This window comes from Nicotiana attenuata, chromosome 2 (assembly GCF_001879085.1).
Source record: "Nicotiana attenuata strain UT chromosome 2, NIATTr2, whole genome shotgun sequence".
NCBI classification, from domain to species: Eukaryota; Viridiplantae; Streptophyta; class Magnoliopsida; order Solanales; family Solanaceae; genus Nicotiana; species Nicotiana attenuata.
The window spans coordinates 65,692,628-65,712,043 of record NC_031990.1 but is presented as its reverse complement, the minus strand read 5'-3'; the positions used below and the strand labels follow the sequence as shown (position 1 = coordinate 65,712,043).

Below are 19,416 nucleotides of genomic sequence, written 5' to 3'. Positions count from 1 at the left end.
ACCCCCCCCCCTCCAAAAATTGGGGGCCTAAGTCACACTCCTTACTCCACATAAGGTTGGAGCGGGCCTGAAACGATGGTAGCATCATACCAAAGAAAGATGTCTTTATGCATATATATCTTATGGTTTTCATTTCCATATAAGAAACTATACGACAGTTGATCAAAGTTCAACAACATTTACTTGATAAGCATACAGTTGATTGGAGGACACTATATCGCCTTAACTATATATTCTCTCCGTACAGTAATTGTTTTTGTTTGGCCATTTTAGAAAAGCAAAATTTTGCCCGCTATAATTGGGTAGTGATCACTTAGATATCCAATATTGCTTCTCCTTCCTGCGAGAGAAGTACAAAGCTCAAACTCTAATCCATACGCTTGGATTTTACTAAACGTTGAAAATTACAACACATCTTATTTTTTGGAATTAGAATTATATTAGAGGTGGACGACGAACAAAAAAGCAAACAATGCAAATTCAAGAATCTGAATTGCGACTTCTTTTAGTGGTAATTCAAACTCGTGCTCCACCCACTTATATGTACCGTTTATCTAGTAAATAATGAGAAATTGAGCTCCCATGCATGCACTTGTAGATGAGGTGAGAGTAGCAAATACAGTAATGGGTTTGGAGCGCGCGGGTTCAAATGCTAGTATTTTCTACTCGAACCACAATTATTTTGAATTCATTAAATATAATTCTGAATTCACTTTTAAGAAATGGTGCTAGATAACGGTATTTGTATCCGAAGAAGTGAGCGTGCCAGGGCTCAAAAGAGAGGAACACCATGCAAAAGAAGAAGGCGATAGAGGGAAGCTGCATGCCCAGAGGACTACTGCATGCTCCAGATATAGTATTATCTGATGGATTTCGGGGTCTAACATGACTTTCTTGTGCTTCACTAATTGACTCATTAATAGCCTCAGCAGTTTATATCATGACCATTGAATTTTTGGAGGAGGAGGGAGGAAAGAACTCTTTCAATTGCCCACCAATATTATTGTTACTTGATAATGAGGTTGGTGAGAGATCAAGAGGAGGAGGTGCGACCTGTTGAAGGCATAATTAATTTGTTAAATTCAATATGATATCAGAGGTAAAGGTCACACTGCTTCAATTCGCCTAATAAAGAGTAAGGTGAGGGCCGTGCCTAAGATATAAATAATTAATTAAAATGCATGTTTTCTTTAACAACTTACTATTATTTTAGATGAGATGGTCACATAATTTAACATTACCTCTTATAAACGCCGGGAGCCGAAGCCCGAGGGGGAATTGGAGTACTGGGATTGAAATTCAGATGCTGCGGTTAGCATTTGGACAACTTCTCTGAAATTAACAGCCTCCACCCTATAGATTTTTGGGGGGAATTGGTGGAGATGGAGCTATGGGTTTCTTGGTGATTGGTTTTGATGGAAGGCTGCGAACTCTACGGAGAGAAGAATTGTGTGGTTTTTCTTTCTTTTCTTCTTGTGGATGAACATCAAAAGAACTTGAACTAGAGTAAGAAGAAGAATACGTTTTATATGAATATGACTCCATTTTGGTTATATATGTATACCTAAGTTCGAACTTTTCTGACGAATATAATATTTGTATTAACTGGACAGCTTGTTAAGAAGAATATCTGTATATGGCTTTTGAGTCCTTGTATATATAGAGAAGGAATGAAATGATGTGAAGTTTGTCTTGAGCGTCGGCTATGGCTGAAGCTGAAAACATTAACAACTTATAATGTCCAGTTCACAAGTTTGACTTCATTTAAAATTTTGCTTCCATTATTATTTAAAATCTTCCCATCAATTGTATCCATTTTCAAATACCTTATACTAATAATGGAAAAAGGGCAAAAACAAAAGGGACGATTAGATAGATATATTTTGGTGCTTAGTTTACCTTTGTTCTACATTTCTTGTATTTACAATTTGGATTAATGTATGGGCAGATATAACAATGGTACAGTACAACTGTTACTCTGTTTTATGCTCTAAATATATCTAATTAACCAGAAAAGAATGCTAAATGTCTTATAAATTGAGAGATTAATAAATTGGAAACTATTTATGTAATTGACGATAAATAGGGCCAGAGACAGTCTATTAAGCTAAGTTTGTTAATAAATAATATTAGAGGAACTTCAATAAGGTGGAACCGTGCAACGAACCGTCAAACAGTCTATTCAGATCTACGCGGCACTTTCAAACTCCATTTTCAAACTTCGAGATATTTAAATATTCAACCCCTTAACTAAATCAAACACAATCATTTTCCTTGACATATTAAAGACAGAATTCTTCTAGAACTATCATCCTGAATTGTTGACTGGCGCCAATTTAATTTGCTGTCATGTTATCTGTGTTTTAAAAATTTGTAACTATTTAAGAAGGACGCTTAATAATCCTAATTATATACTCCCACTCGTCCATTTTAAGTGCTCCATTCGGTCCATAATAAGTGATTTTTTCCTCTTTTTATTTTGATCTAAAATACTAAGTGACCTTTTACATAGTCAATGTTTTTCCAAACTTTGCCCTTGTTTATAAATCCCAATATGTCAAATTAATTTTAATTAAGGGTATTTTAGTCAAAATAGCTTTTTTTTTAGGAGTTAGTATTTTCTTAAGAGGTGTGCCAAAGGCCAAAAAGTCACTTATTATGGACCGGAGGGAGTAATTTTTGGCCTTTTTTTTAGTGGTCCACAATATTTGATTTTTTCAAATTTCAAGAAAGAATTAACTTTTTCTTTCCAAAGTTGCCATTGAAGTAAAGAACCTAGGAGTAGTTTGTTATATTTCCAATGAGCAAATTTAGATTAACATGGTCAACTTCATCGTCAATTAATGCTAAAAGGTGAATTTCTTAACAGTGTGAAAAGAGCCAAAAAAATTACCTAAAGTGGACCGGAGGGAGTATAAAAGTACTAGTCTAAGTTATTCTTTATTTCCTCTTAAACGTCACACTCAATTAGGGGTGGCAAAATGGTTAAAAAATAGTTAACCACCCATATTATCCATTAAAAAATGGGTTGGATAATGAACTTTTTAAAAACGGGTCAAATATGGATAAGAACCATATTATCCATTCAGAAAATGGATAACCAATGGGCAACCAATGGATAAATAATAGGTCTAATTTTTACATTTGTAAAGCCTCAAATTGGGGGTTCCTCAAGTTAGAGAGACTAAGAATTCTCCCAAAAGTGATCATAGGTAAGAAGTCATGGATAATATGGTTACCCATATTATCCGCCGGTTAACCCGTTTTTTATCCGTATTAAGTATGGGTCGGGTCGGATAATTTATCCATTTTTTCATTACCCGTTATTGACCCGAACCATATCCGACCCGACTCGCCCGTTTGCCACTCCTACACTCAATTAACGCCTTAATAATTGGTAATTGAAACAATATAATTTCTATCTTCCTTAAACAAATCAATTTTCTAAAACAACTACTTCTTCCGTTTTAATTTAGATTAGGTAGTTTGACTCGGCACGAAGTTTAAAAAAAAAAGAGAAGACTTTTGAAACTTGTGGTCATAAAAGTTTAAGGGGTAAAAGTTTTGTTGGCCATGGTATTTGTGTGGTTATAAAAGCTTTCTCATTAAGGGTAAAATGGGTAAAAGAAGAGTCTAAAGTTGAATTATTTCCAATTGTAAAAATATATCATTCTTTTTGGAACTGTAAATGCCTAATTTTTGCCCTGTCTTATATATATATATATATATATATATATATATATATATATATATATATGTGTGTGTGTGTGTGTGTGTGTGTGTGTGTGTGTGTGTGTGTGTGTTTTGTTCTTATTTGTGTATGTATAGGTTTTAAGAGTTTGTTTAATGGTTTGATAAATGGGGTAGGGATTTTGCTAGTTGAATTTTGAAGAAATTAAGCCAAAAATTAGCCCAAATCGGTGGCCCAATTCTATTTGACTCGGTCTGGTGAAACCCACCTGAGGGGTAAGCTGAACGACGCAGTTTCACGGTGAAACTACGCCGTTTCGTTTAATAACTTGGAGATTCAATTTCAGCCGTTGATCAACCCTTGATCTAATGGTCCATATTTGATCTCTCAAGAGGTATATAACCCCTTAAAGAATCAGAAAATTGCCTCATTTACACCCAACCCAAACCCTAAACTCCTCTCCTCACTCTCTCCCTTCCTCTCTACTGCCGCAAGGCATTCACGGCGGTGCCGCCCGCCGGAATTCGCCACCGGCGGCGGAGCACCCCCAATGAACCCCAAAATTTCACACTTTCTTCCTCTCAACCTCCTCTCCATGAATCCAAACCCCAAAACTTTTAAATCCCTATCAATCCCCGTAGATCTAGGCCGAATCTGAAACTCTAGCCGCCCAATTTTTCCTCGTTTTTCTCAAATTAGTCCAAACCCGGCCACGCCACCACATAAACTTCACATAAACATGGAGATCTACACTTTCCCTCTAGTTTTACCTCCGAAACCCGACCACCACCGTCGATCACCCCACTACCGCGACATCGCCGCCGCTCCACCACCCAAACAACCCCTGAAACTCTTCTTCTGTACATAAACACGACCCCTTAATCTCTCTTTCTCTTTGACACAGTGCCGAACTCAACCTGGTTCGCTGGAGTTTGTGTTTTTCGGCATTTGTCATTGAGAAAAAGAGGCGTCGAGGTCGATTCGCCTTCTATTTGTGTCACACTACTGGTTCAAAGTCTGAGCACTTAGGTAAAATACTAATCTTCTCCTCTGTGTTTCTGATTTGTTGTTTTAATATATTTGATTGTAGTTTTCTTATTTAACTTAAATTCTGTTAGTTGTAGTTTCTGTTTTCCTTAGCGATTAGGTTTAGGTTTTAATTTGTGTTCTATGTCTATGCCTTTTCCTAATCATGTTATTCATGCTTTTTGATTTAGTTAAATTAGGATAGTTGTTCTAGTTTAGTTTCAACAGAACACTGGCTCGAATCGATTCTCATTGTTTAAAGTTTTAGTTAATATCGATTACTTTTTGAACTGTGCTGAAGTGTTGTTAATCTAGTTGTTACTTAGCAACTGATGTGTGTCTGTTTGGTTGATAACTTCAGTCTAGTTTTATGGTTTCTTGTGTTTTGGTTTAAAAACATGGGGTGGTACAATTATTTGGTTAAAATTGAGGATTAGATAATAGGGTACCTAGTAGCTTACTTTTATCAATAGGGGGGCTGAAATGATCTTTGTTTCTGTTACAGTAGGTTCTCAGGCTGTCCTTTCACCTTTTGGACAGCCTTTGAACAGTGTTTAGCACACAAGGTCAGTCCCTTTTTGGACAGATTTTTGGTGAACCAAAATCTGCCCAAAAAGTGGCTTTCTTTGCCTACTTAAGGGCAGCCCTTTCCTCACTTTAAGGGGACTGGATCTTACATTGAGAGATCATCTCTTACACTCTAAAAAAGACATATATCTTGAGAAAAAATCAGCATCTGAATGCATAGAAGAAGCTGAAACTGGAGAGCTAGTTGAGTAGCATCTTTAAGTATAAAATCCTTCAAAATAATAGGGGAATACTTAAAGCTTTTTGCTAAGTTCTTTCTCTTTCGAAAGTCTGCTGCTTCTACTGGGTTTCCCAATACTTTTACTGCTGTATTAATTGTTGTCCAGGACTGTTCTTGCTGTTACTGTTGAATTTCAAGTTCGAATAACTATTTCTTTGTTTCTCTGCTAATCAAGTAACTCTTTGACCTTGTATTGTAGGTATTTTACAGTAATAAAGAAGCTTGGAATATGGTTTGGACTCCTGGAGAATTTTCATATTCAATTTTGCTCAAGAATGAATGTTACATTTGTGTTAAGCATGTACATATTTTAGAAGTTAATTTAAATCAATCATTTTTCTCTTCACGGGTGGTTGAAACCATATTCAGTTAGTATATCTGTTATACATTGATTTTGACATAATTATGGATACTTTATTTAAAAATGTTAAAATTAATTAATTTGTTGATAGCATTTAGATTTTGAATGTAGTTTAGCCTTTAATTTTCTTGCTCAAACTCACGCTTTTAAGTCTTATTTGCTTATTGTTAGTGTATTATTTAGTTTCTTTCGATCGCAACTAATGGCAATAGGCTGTAATCAATTCATGAAATTGGGTCGCGAAGTTAGATTCAAGAATCTGATTTTTCAAGTAATAATTGGAGCAAATAATTATTTTTCTGGATAGACCAAATTAGGCTGCTGGTCCATTTCTTTATTGTGATTTGTTGGCCCTATTTTTCCTATGAAAGTAAAAGCTAACCCAATGCCGTTGAAATAGCCAAATCTGTAAACTAGTCCAATATTCAAATTAATAAAAGCTGCCCCAAGTCTTAAAATACCATGATTGTTCACATAATTAATTTTCAATTAAAATAGATTCCTTTTATATTTAAAAATAATTTAATAACTTAACTACGTCTAATAATTAATTTCCAATAGATAATATAGTTCGTTAGGCAATAGATGCGATTTCAAATATCGACCATGTGTTCTTACACGATCCTTGGGTAATATCAAATAACAAATAATAGCCATGTGTTTGCTTTGACAGAAATTAATAGATTGTGGGTTTAAGCTAGTTGTAACATAAATGGGCCATAAGAATTTTAAATAATTTTTATCTTTAGTTTGTTTTATTCCATGTTACTAACTAGTATTTAATATTATGCATATAGTTAATTATTTGCTTGTGCTTTTAGCCTATCTCTCATGTTAGTGCTTAAACGGGGCCACGAGAAACATGTTTGGCCAAATAAATTTATTTTGCTGGCCCATTTTTCATAATAAATTAATATAAAATATAGTAGTTTTTTTAGAGTAATAACGTGCTAATAATCCTTTATCATGGCGGCAGATTCGCTTGCGTAGTACTGTTATGGCAAAATTAATAAATCTCGTCTCGTCTCGATCACGCATTCGCTTGCGTAGTGTGATTATGACAACGGAATATCATTCAAGTCTTTCTTTACTAATTCTAATAATCAAGCAATAAAAGCGGATATAGGTAAAACACGGAGATCCATTAAAATACAGTTTGTGCAGAATTAATTCAAGCCAAGTTTAAGTCAATAAAGCGACCGTGCTCGAACAACGGGACTCGGGGAATGCCTTACACCTTCTCCCCGGTCAACAGAATTCCTTACCCGGACTTTGTTTTCGCAGAACAATAATAAAAGAGTCAAATCTTCCTTTAAATAGGGATTCAAATAAATGGTGACTTGGAACACCCAAAAAATCAATTCCAAGTGGCGACTCTGGACAATAAAACAATCCCTATTTTAAAATTGTCACTTTAATTGGAAAAACTCTTTAACCCACAACGATCCATAACATACATTATTCTTTTTGGGGGTAGAAAAAGGGGTGTGACAGCTCTGGCGACTCTATTGGGGACAACCAGAATTCGAGCTTGTACATGTTGACTTTTTTTTGGCTTTATTAATTTTGTATATATTGTGATTTATTTGTGCAGTGTGCTACCTGTTCAATTTTTACCGTTTTGATATTGTTGAACTGTACATATAAACTGTTTTCTCACGCACCCCCTCTGAGTCTTCTTGAAATTAAAATTGGGCATTTGCTTGACATAGCCCGCTTTCTTTGAGATAGCCGAGGTGCTTGTCACCCGGTGAAGGATTTTAGTCACACATATTTTAGGCGGGGAGCACCACCAGTTAAGCCGGAAAGCAATTCTACCGGTACACTGACCCTCCTCGGCTCAAGTTGTCCGCTCGAGTAAGCCAGCCTAGATACCTTCTCCAATAGGATTTAAACCTAGAAGAACAAAACTCATGCCGGATATCCCTAGTAGGTTCGCTTTATTTGCATCACGTGCATTTGACTTAGCGAAACTCGGCACAGGGGCCGAGTCCGTATAAGACAGGTATCCTCTTTGAGACCATCATATTCACGTATGTGCTACTTGATACATCATTCGGAAGGCTTACTTGCATTGTCGACCGGTCTTAAAAAAAATTAATGTAATTATTAAAAATGAAAAAAAAAGAAAAAAAAAGAATAATTCTCCTAATTTAATACAAATAAACCTTTTTTTAATATATATATATATATATATATATATATTGCAGTAGTCTGGTGTGAGTTGTAAAGATTAATTTTCATTAAAAAAAAACAAAAGGGAAAAGTACCCAGTTTTACCGAACTACGCGGATTTGATTCTCACCGGAGGTGAGATACGTAGGCAACCTCCATCGGGTTCAGCCCATATTTTTCAAAAAAAGGGAGCATAAAATTCCGCATGTGCATAAAATTTTCGGAAAAAAAGAGCCTATTTTGGTCACCTTTTTACTGTCTTGCCCTCATGTTCCGGCTGTTTTGCCAGAACAGCCTTAAAATCTTCCTGGCAAGTGCTGAAGGGCCATTTTTGTGAAAAATAGTTACTTTATCCATATTTATTCACCTTTTACCATTTTGCCCTTATGTCTGGCCATTTTTGGCGAAGCAGCTTTAAACCTTTCCGGGAGTACCGAAAGGCTGTTTTCGCAAAAGTAGCCATTTTTATCTAGTTTTGTCTGGTTATATTTGCTGAGACAGCTTTTGAACCCCTCTCGGAGTAGCAAAGGGTCATTTTTGTAAAAATAGTTTTTATTTATTATTTTGTCTATTTTTATCATTTTGTTCCTGTGTTTGGCTGTTTTTGCCAAGACATCCTTTATGCCTTCTATGGAAATATCAAAGGGCCGTCTTTGTAATCATAGCCATTTTTTCCACTTTTATCATCTCAACTTTTGTGTCCGGTAATTTCAAAACATATATTGTAATAAAAATAAAATAAAAAAATAGATCGAGTCCTAAATTGGCCAAAAAAATAAAATAAAATGATGAATGATCATAATTTGCATATAGTTTAGGTAAGTCCTAACCCTTTTTATCTTATTCTTAGGATCACCATGAGTTCTCCACAAAGAAGCAGTCAGAAAAGGGTAAGGGACGAGACACCTCCTATGTTCTTGATCAGAGATAAGACCCCGAGTAGTCTTTGTAATTGGTGGGCTAGTTTTGCTACATGGGAACGAAATCGAGTATTTAAGCACCTCAAGTTCCTCACAAACATCATGGGAATTAAGCCTAACAGAGATTTAATCGAGGCTCTAGTGGGTTTTTGGGACCCCGCGAACAATGTCTTCAGGTTCAAAGATTGTGAAATGACGCCCACATTGGAAGAATTAGGTGGATTCACCGGATTGGGCAGAGACCTTCGTGGGAAAAAGCCTGCTGCTCCGAGAAAAGTTGGTGTGAACAACTTTTTAAAAAAGTTATGCCTCCGTCGAATTCCAATGGTTTGCTTAAATGAAGGTTGCGTTCCGTTGGAATATCTCTATGACAGGTTTGGGGACGAGAAAGGGTTTGAAAATTTCTCGGGCATAGAATTTGTCAACCAGTTGAGTTACGACGCTTGGAGGGAGTTGAGAATCTTCGCGTTCATGATATCATTTCTAGGGATCATGGTCTTTCCAGAGCGTGGTGGGCGCATCAGAATTCGATTGGTTGCGGTAGTCTCTTATTTGCAAGTAGCGAGGATCATACCATTATTTCCATGATTTTGGGAGATATTTTTTGAGCTTTGACCCGTTGCCAAGAAGGTGAAGATTACTTTGAGGGATGCAACATCCTGCTGCAGATGTGGTTCATAGAGCAACTTTATCATCATCCAATAGTAGTAAATTTCGATGATAATTGGTTGAATTACATTGGATGTCACCCAGACAGAGGTGCGAGTTGTAATCTTCCAGAGGGGGTGAGGGCCTGGCGGACATTACTTGGCTCATTGAGTGCTGATAGAATCACTTGGAACTATTATTGGTTCCCTTCTGCTAGGGTCATGCATATGCCGACATATCGCCTGTTCTTCATACTCATGGGTTTCAGAGGTTTCCAACCCTACGCGCCCCTACGCGTCATGCGCCAACTAGGGAGAGAGCAAAAGAGACCCCCGATTGAGGACATGCGTCCGTTCGTTTGGGAATTCAAGGGAGAGGAACCTCCAAGGGAGTCATATGCATAAAAGGTTTGGTTTGGTGGTCGATTTTCTGATTTGGACGAGATGGTAGCTGATCGTGAACGTGGGGAGGTAAGCCTCACATACCTTGAGTGGTTTCATAACCAGGCTATCCCCGAGCAAAGGCCAGAAAGATCCATACGACATGCAATTGATTGGGAGGAGGAGATCGAGGCCAGAGTTAGAGAAACCAGAAAGGAAGTGGCACAAGAGTTCCAATCTCGTATTGACATTTTAGAAGAAGATAAGGGCATTCTGGAGACAGCCATGGACATACAACAGCTGATTTTGAGCGGGAAAAGGCTCAGTGGGCACGAGAGAAGCAAGCACTCAAAGCCCAAATTCGAAAGAAGAACATAGTCACAACCGCTCAACAATAAGAAGAAAGAGAAGCCCAGTTCAAGGTGGTCCGTGATAATGAGCGTAGAGGTTTTGCTCCATTAATCCAAGGTCTGAGGGAGCAGATAGGGGGAGTCGAGTCAAGCAAGAAGAGACAGATCGCGGAGTTTGAAGTAGAAAGACACCACTACCAAAAGGTGATCAATCAGTTAGAAGCGGAGTCGCTAGATGTTCGGCGCCAGAAAGATATGGCCTTGGACCACGAGCGTGATGCGCTGGATCTAGCTGAGACCCGTGGTCAGCAAAATCAAGAGTTGCATGTGGCTCAGGAATACATTAAGGAAAAGATCCTCGAGGTAGCCACATATACCTCCAGAGCATGCAGGAGTTTCCAGGGAATGATGCCCGAGCGGTTTGCAGAAGTATCATTGAACGTTGCTCCTCACATATCTGCAGACTTGGAGAGGATATACCGCAATGTTGGGGGTCAGCCACAGGAACAAGAGCCTTAATTACAGTGATGCTGGTGGATTCTACTGCAGAGATCAAAGTCTTCTTTTAGTTATCAGTCCTTTTTCATTATTCTTTTGTTGTTTTTGAGTCTGTAAGAGTCTTTTGGTGTTTTGAGTCTTGTTGTTTTGCCTTTTATCCTAAAAAGTCTGTTTGAGTCAGGTCTGGTCTTGTTTATCTTTATGTAATTCTTACTGTTTGAGTCTTGTATCAAAAAAAAAAATTATATATATATATATATATATATTGAAAATCAATGAAAAAGATTTTGTTTAGAAAAATTCGAAAATGAACCAAAAAGATGTTTGTTTTATGAAATAAAAAAAATGGTCATGTACCTGAACTACGTAATGATCTGATTCATGCGGCGACATGATACGTAGGCAACCCACAAAAGGTTCGATCAAATATTTTTCAAATAGCTATAAAATGAGGGATCAAGATAAGGCGAGTGAAAAGAAAAAAAAAACATGATAAATCTAGGAATGAAACATGAAGCCTTCCAAAAGCATGTTAGAGATGGTGATATTTTAGGAGCATAGCATATCTACGTGTGATTCCTATCTGTAAAATGCTTAACCCTAACACATTTGTTGCCTCTTAATCAGTAAGCTTAAGGTGGTTGGTTTGTGGTGAAAACTGGCAACACATCATTACTTCACAAGATCTAAGGGAGCGGTGGTAATGGATAATAGTGATGAAATCGAGTTGGTCAGTGACAATCCGCAGGGTCAGTCAGTTGAGCAAGAGTCGGAGGAAATAAGAAAATTGAGACAACAACTGTCAGATGTATATCAAGCTTGGGTTTCCGGTCGACCTCCACCCCAGGGTCCTTCAGAGGGAACTTCCACCATACCCCAGGCTACTCAAACACCGCTCCATGCAACGAGCGATCCCATTCTACCACCAGGGTATGTGCCAAACTACAGCCTCCATGCTGCCCCCGGTACCTCTAATATGCGACCTCCAGTCGCACCGGTTAGGAACACCCCTCTCGTCGTGTCTGGCGCACCGGTATATACAATCCCGCCGCCACCACCTGTGACGAGGCCAAACAATGAGCCACCATCTCATGCTTATGATGGCCAATACTATTCTCCAAATATGGCTTTTGGGGTCTCGGCTCCATACAATCAGACTCCTCGGTACGAATCACCAGTGGAAAATGAAAAGCCTGCCACGACTGTTGAGCCAGATGAGATGGCCAGGAAAATGAAAAGTCTTGAACAGAATATAAAGAATATACAGGGACTAGGTGGTCACAAAAGTGTTTCGTTCAGTGATCTATGCATGTTCCCTCACATCCATTTGCCACGAGGGTTCAAGACCCCAAAATTTGAGAAATATGATGGACACGGCGACCCTATCGCCCACTTGAAAAGGTATTGCAACCAGCTGAGGGGTGCAGGAGGAAAGGAAGAGTTGTTGATGGCTTACTTTGGGGAAAGCCTTGTGGGGGTAGCTTCCGAATGGTTCATTGACCAAGACATCTCTCATTGGCATATTTGGGATGACATGGCCCAGGCTTTCGTCAAACAATTTCAGTACAACATTGATATTGCGCCGGATCGTAATTCCTTGTCCAATGTGAAGAAAAAGCCGACGAAAAGTTTTAGGGAGTATGCCATCAAGTGGAGGGAGCAAGCGACTAGAGTTAAGCCACCCATGGATAACCACGAGTTGATCACTATTTTTCTGGAGGCTCAAGAGCCTGATTACTTTCAGAACATGATGTCCGCGATGGGTAGAACTTTTGCAGAAGCAATCAAAATAGGGGAGACGGTCGAAAATAGCCTCAAGACTGGCAGAATTGTAAGTCAAGTTGCTCTCAAAGTTACCACCCAAGCTATCCAAAATGGGTCGAGAGGTTTGGCAAATAGAAAGAAGAGAGATGAAGGGTCCATGATGGCTTCGGGATCTAGGGAGTTTCAAAGAGGGGCATCACACCCTTATGTGCAAGTTCAGTAGGGGCAATCCAGCTACCCTCAACATTATTATCCCCCGCCAATTCCTCAATACTCTATGGGCCCACCACAATATACGGTGTTCAATGCTCAATCATATGCTCGGCCTCCCAATTAGCAGGTACGGGCACCAGCTCCAAGGGCCCCCCGACCTCAGCAGCAAATTCTCGGGCACCCTACAATGCTCGTCCCAGGCAGGATTATGGTCGAGAGCAGAGGCTGGCAGAAAAATTCACTCCATTGGCGGAATCATATTCTAGTCTATTCCAGAAGCTGAAGCAAATGGGCGTAATTGGACCCATCGCTCCCCACCATATGCATCTCGATTTGCATGGATTTCAAGCAAATGCTAGATGTGAATATCATTCTGGTGCCCTAGGGCATAGCACTGATGACTATTGGACTCTGAAAAGAGCCATAGAGAGACTCATTTCTGAAAAACTGATTGTAGTGACGAATGGCGAGGACCTTCCTAACGTGACAAACAACCCGTTGCCAGCACACAATGATGTTCATTTTGTGGGAATGATTGACCGAGACCAAGAATATAAGCCGGTCGGTCGAGCAGAAATGATAGTGGGTGCAATTCAAGAAGGAGCGGGTCTGGAAGTAATCCCCAGCCGAGATGTGCCATTGATTGTGAAAGGCGCCCAAAGCTCAAATAAGGCGACTTTATTTGTTCCAAAGATCTCAAGGTTGGAAGTTCACTCCATTGTTCCAAGCCCAAGGTTATATGTACTTGGAGGCCACCCCATCAAAAGGGAGAAGCAGGGAGGTACGAAAGGTATAACAGAGTCGATCGTAATCAAACCTGCCATGCAACCCCCTGTAACCAACACAAAAACCACTCCTTGGAACTACAACAAAACTGTGATGACCTACAAAGGCAAGGAAATCATAAAGGAAGTGGGGGAAACTGGAGGTTTGACTCGATCAAGGAGATGTTACTCTCCAGAAGAGTTGAGAAAGGCCAAGCAAATTAGAGAAGGCCATTTTCCAATAAAGAAACCAGTCACTGAAGCAGATGCGGAAGAGTTTTTGAAAAAGATGAAAGTTCATGATTACTCAATCATTGACCAGCTAAGAAAGACTCCCGCCCAAATCTCTCTACTATCTCTGCTCCTACATTCCAAAGAGCATGCCCGTGTACTAATCAAGGTCCTGAACGAGGCACATATCTCAGAGGAGACCACAGTGAATCAGTTAGAGAAGACGGCCAACAGATTTTTCGAGGTGAACAGAATCTCCTTTACTGATGATGAACTTCCCGAGGAGGGAGCCAGGCACAATAGAGCTTTGAACTTGATGGTCAAATGTGAGGGTCATTATCTAAAGCGAGTCATGGTTGATGGAGGCTCAAGTGTAGATGTATTCCCTCTCTCTACCTTACAAAGCATGAAGATCGATACAGACAGAATCCGACCCAGCAATGTTCGCATCCGGGCTTTTGATGGCTCAGCAAGAGATACCATTGGGGAGATCAACCTCACCATGACGATTGGGCCAGTTGACTTTGAGATTGTCTTCCAAGTAGTGGACATGGCCACTTCTTATAACTTTCTTCTTGGAAGGCTATGGATCCATACGGCCCGAGCTGTGCCATCCACCTTGCATTAGATGCTCAAATTCGAACATGACAGGCAAGAAATTATTGTTCACCGAGAAGACGAGTCTCCCATTTATAAAGACCCGTTAATTCCTTGTATTGAGGCCAAGGAAGGGTCTGAGTCCATTGTCTATCAGGCTTTTGAAGTGGTCTTTGTGGACCATGTCGAGGAAGGAAAGACCATTCTACATCCTCGTCTTTCCGCCACATCTATAATGGTGGCTGCAGTTATGATGAGACAAGGTTATGAGCCAGGAAAAGGCTTGGGGGCATCATTGCAAGGAATTTCGGAGCCTATCTCTCCGTTCGGTAACCAGGGTACTTTTGGCTTAGGCTTCAGGCCAACACAAGCAGACGAAAATAAAGCCAAACACCGCAAAAAGCATGGATGGGTCTTGCAACAGCCTATCCCTCATATTTTCTACACTTTTGTCAAGCCACAACTCCAAGAGGGTCAAAATTCCACGGCGCATGCAAACATTGATGAAATTTGCCATGGCCTCAGCCAAATATTTTCTGAAGTGAATATGATCCAGGCTGGTGAAGGCACTAGTCGTGCCTATATGCAACTAATTGGCCCAGACACCATGCAAACCAACTGGGAAACAACTCCTCTCCCCACAAGGAAGGAGTCTTGGTAGTTTGCTTTTGCAGCTTTTTTTTTGTATTTTGGGTTACTTTCAGGGTTGTAATCCAAACATCTCAGTATGATTGTTTTGTTTTGATGTTAACCCTTCTATCCTTTCGAATTCAATAAAATGCAGTTCAGTTTCCTATTAAGTTTTCTATCTTTTCCTTTTCCTAATTCCTGTTATTTTTTCCATTTCAGTTTTGTTAATGCCGGCTTTAATAACATGACATGCATGCGGAATTCACGCCCAGATCTTAAAAAGCTATCTAATATCGAAATAATGCATCAAGAGGTTGAATATGATGAAGATGAGGTTGTCGAGGAAATAAAAAGAGAGTTGAACAATTCGAAAACAAGCCTAAGCCCAACCTCAATGAAACTGAGCCGATTAATATTGGAAGTCTTGAAGAAGTTAGAGAAACGAAGATAAGCATTCACACTGAACAAAAAACCAGAGATGCCTTGATTCAACTTTTATTTGAATACAGAGATGTGTTTGCTTGGTCTTACGATGATATGCCGGGTTTAAGTGCTGATCTAGTGGTTCATAAGCTTCCTATGTGTCCTGGTTTTCCACCAGTCCAACAAAAGCAACAAAAATTTAAAACAGACATGAGTGACAAAATCAAAGAGGAAATAATGAAGCAACTGAGCACCAATGTGGTCAGAGCTGTCCGATACACCACCTGGGTGGCAAATGTTGTGCATGTGCCAAAGAAGGATGGAAAAACCAGAGTGTTACAACCCATATTCACATACGTTAGTTCATGCCATAAGGTCGTCGACGTAAATCCATGAAGATATTATCTTTGAGATGATAAGAGATTAATCCTATTGGTCTTAAATGATACAAAGGTGTATAAGGGTGGTTAACAAGTATTAGAAGTTAAACGAATCAAGGATGTTGTCAGCCGTATTTTTGGGTAAACCTAGGGGTGCTTAATACTCTCAAGAGGTCGTATTTTAAGGTATATGAATCATAAAATATCCGTATCATAGTCTTGAAGTCAAACGAGTTATGAAACAAAGTCGACAAGAGTTGTTGCGACTTAAGTTCATAGTTTTACTTAAACTTTAGGTCAAATGTTATTAAGCTTTTCTCCCAATATACTTGGAATTACGGGGTGATCTACCCACCAAATTGAAGATCTATGAGTCTAGTTTCCAACGCATTAAACCTTTTATCAATATGACATTGGAGTAGAGAGATATAGACATTTTTGCGAGACTGCACAAGCTGCTAGGTGACAAGTAGGTGGGTCACCTACTTGGTTAAATGATAGCCCAAAAAGAGGCAATTTCGGGTCAGACAAAGAGCCCATTAAAAGGCTTATCTTCTGCAATATATCCCTCATTAGATTTCACAAATAAACAGACCTAAACCCCTGCAAACTTCCTCCCAAAAATTATCCACAAACCCTAATTGATTTTCCCTCTCTTTCAAGTTCAAATTGGGGGTATACCCTAGAATTTGAAGAACCAAGATAAGGGCTGAGTTATCCAACAAGTAAGGTGAGTTTACTGCTATATTTCATACATTTATTCTGCTGTGAATTCATGGTAATTCGTTCTATACATGTAAGAACTCACGGAACGGTGATCGGAAGCCGTGAGTTCGAGTTATTCATTTGTAGCAGACTGTTTTGTGTTGCTGTTGGGCTGCGTGTTTTACTACTGTTTTGTGGAGTTTTGGAGGAGGAAGGGCGTGGAGAAACACCATATAGATGTAGGGTTGTGGGCTGGTAGTTCTTCGTAACATTTCCGGGTCGTTTGACACGACTACGGTGGCCGTCGTATGTATGAAGTGATTTGGTTGTGCGTGGACTGTTTTGGGAGGCTCAATATGATTATTATTGATGTTGTTTGGGCTGTTTGGTGATTTTTTGGAATTGTGTGAAGTCATATATATAGGGGAGGTGCTGTCCGTTTCATCGTAAAATAGGTTGTGGTCGATACATAATAGTTATGACGCTTGAATGGTAACTATAGTATCGTTTCTCTTATTGTAGACTAAGGAGTCGTGAAAATTGCATAGCTTGAGATTGGGGCAGTATATACAAGGTATGTGAGGCTATCCCTTTCCTTCTTTTGCACGACTCCGATTGTACATAATGTAATGAACGAGCTTCCAAAGATACTCTACTCTTAGAAGCTAGCAGTACTTACATTGTTTCCCCTCTTATGGAACGATTGATGTTGATGTTGCTTCTCTTATTCTTATGTTATCAATGTTATTGGTACTTCCTGATTCTTATAAGGTTCATGGTGAAGAGTTAGTCCTAATAACGTGTACAGAGGATACCGACCTTACGTCACTCCGAAAGGTTTAGAACGTGAGTCCATGAGTCGAGCTGCATTATATATATGTATCTATTTTACTCTACCGAGCCGTGCTATAGTCGGTCGGGTACGACACCTATTGTGCAACCACTGATCAATTGGGTTTTACCGAGCTCCACGTGGCCGGGTACGTTTTTACCGAGCCTATTACGGCCGGGTACGATATGATGATGATGATGCCCACAGAGGCGTATGTTTTAAAAGTTTATGTATATATACATATGTATCACGCATTTCATGTCAGTAGCCCTTAGAGGTACCCAGATGTTACAGGTTGTTTATTCTCTATCCCTGCTTACATTACTGTTCGTACTTATGGTTCCCTGCCTTACATACTCAGTACTTTATTCGTACTGACGTCCTTTTATTTGTGGACGCTGCATGTCGTGCTGCAGGTCCTGATAGACAGGCAGGCGCAGCTCCCCCACCATAGTAGGCTGTCCAGTTCAGCGGTGATTGGCGAGATCCCTTCTTCGGACTTGCCTTGGTCTTGGTATGCATTTTTGTTATAGATATTATGGGTATGTCGGGGCCCTATTCCGGCTATGTTGCAACACTTATGTTCCTTTAGAGGCTTATACCTCATCTACTCCGTCTCCTCCAGAGGATATTAGGAGGAACCCAGCACCTCCAGTTCCTCCGTCTGGCACTACAGACCAGGATATGCGGAGTGCTTTGCAGTTATTGACTAGCTTGGTAGCTGCTCAGGCTCAGAGGCAGAATACAGGTGCTGCTGATAAACCAGTTAGTACGAGAGTTTGTGATTTTATTAATTTAGACCCTCCTGTGTTTACCGGATCAGATCCGAAGGAGGACCCGCAGACTTTTATTGATCAGGTTCATCGTACACTGTGGGTTATGCATACTAGTGATACAGAGGCAGTAGAGTTGGCTTCTTATCGGCTACGGGATTTAGCGGTTCTCTGGTATGATAGTTGGGAGAGATCCAGGGGTCCGAACGCTCCTCCAGCTGTGTGAAAGGAATTTTCTGAGGCCTTTCTTCGTCACTACTTGCCAGTTGAGATACGACGAGCTAGAGCTGATAAGTTCTTGAACCTTAGACAAGGTAATATGAGTGTGAGAGAGTATAGTATGCAGTTTGATTCTTTAGCAAGGTATGCTCCCCATATGGTAGCAGAGATGAGTGATAGGGTGCATCTGTTTGTGAACGGGTTGGGACCACATCTGATAAATGAGTGCACGACAGCGTCCTTGGTGGAGGGCATGGATATTTCCCGTATTCAGGCTTATGCCCAGACCCTAGAGGATCGTAAGCGCCAGCAAAGGGCAGATAGGGAGCAGGATAGGGGCCAGCATAAGCGGGCGAGATTTGCAGGGTATTCTGATGACTTCAGAGGCAATGTCAGGCCCCAGTCTTCGAGGAGTTCGACGCCATCTGTAGCTAGTGCTCCTCCACAATTCCAGAGGCCTCGATATGATCGATTTACCTATTCACGTCTAGGTCAGAGTTCGCGGGCATCAGGCTCGCAATATCACAGAGATACTAATCAGACGAGACCCCTAACACCATGTTGTGATCAGTGCGGTAAGGCCCACTTTGGACTGTGCCGTCGAGGTTCTGATGCGTGCTATTCTTGCGGACAACCTGGCCATATGATACGGGATTGTCCTAACAGAGGGTTGGTGGTATGGCTCAGCCGACTGGATCTGTGTCTGGTTCTTCCTCATCAATTCGACCTCCAGCACGGGGTTTTCAGCAGTCGACAGGTCGAGGTAGAGGTAGAGGTGCAGTGCAGAGTTCGAGTGGTGCTCAAAATCGAACCTATTCTCTAGTAGGTCGACAGGATCTCGAGTCATCTCCAGATGTTGTTACAGGTATATTATCTGTGTTTTCTTATGATGTATACGCGCTGATTGATCCGGGATCTACATTATCATATGTTACACCCTTTATGGCTAATAAGTTTGGCATTGAACCTGAATTGATAAGTAAACCCCTTGCGGTATCTACTCCGATAGGAGATTCTGTGATTGCTAG

At 40.1% G+C, this 19,416-nt stretch overlaps 1 protein-coding gene across 1 annotated transcript; it reads left to right on the top strand.

The window, feature by feature from the left end:
• LOC109220512 lies at positions 11,561–14,457 on the top strand. The gene is made up of 3 exons (XM_019384980.1): positions 11,561–12,079; positions 12,422–12,743; positions 12,962–14,457. Exons 1-3 carry the CDS (start codon positions 11,561–11,563, stop codon positions 14,455–14,457), a joined length of 2,337 nt encoding a protein of 778 aa, XP_019240525.1.

Excerpts from the sequence above, each read along its gene's own strand:
- LOC109220512 (XM_019384980.1), top strand. The coding sequence starts at position 11,561 with ATGGATAATAGTGATGAAATCGAGTTGGTCAGTGACAATCCGCAGGGT. Across the intron at positions 12,080-12,421 it reads CTGTTGAGCCAGATGAGATG|TACAACATTGATATTGCGCC; the intron begins GCCAGGAAAATG and ends AAACAATTTCAG. Across the intron at positions 12,744-12,961 it reads TATCCAAAATGGGTCGAGAG|GTACGGGCACCAGCTCCAAG; the intron begins GTTTGGCAAATA and ends CCCAATTAGCAG.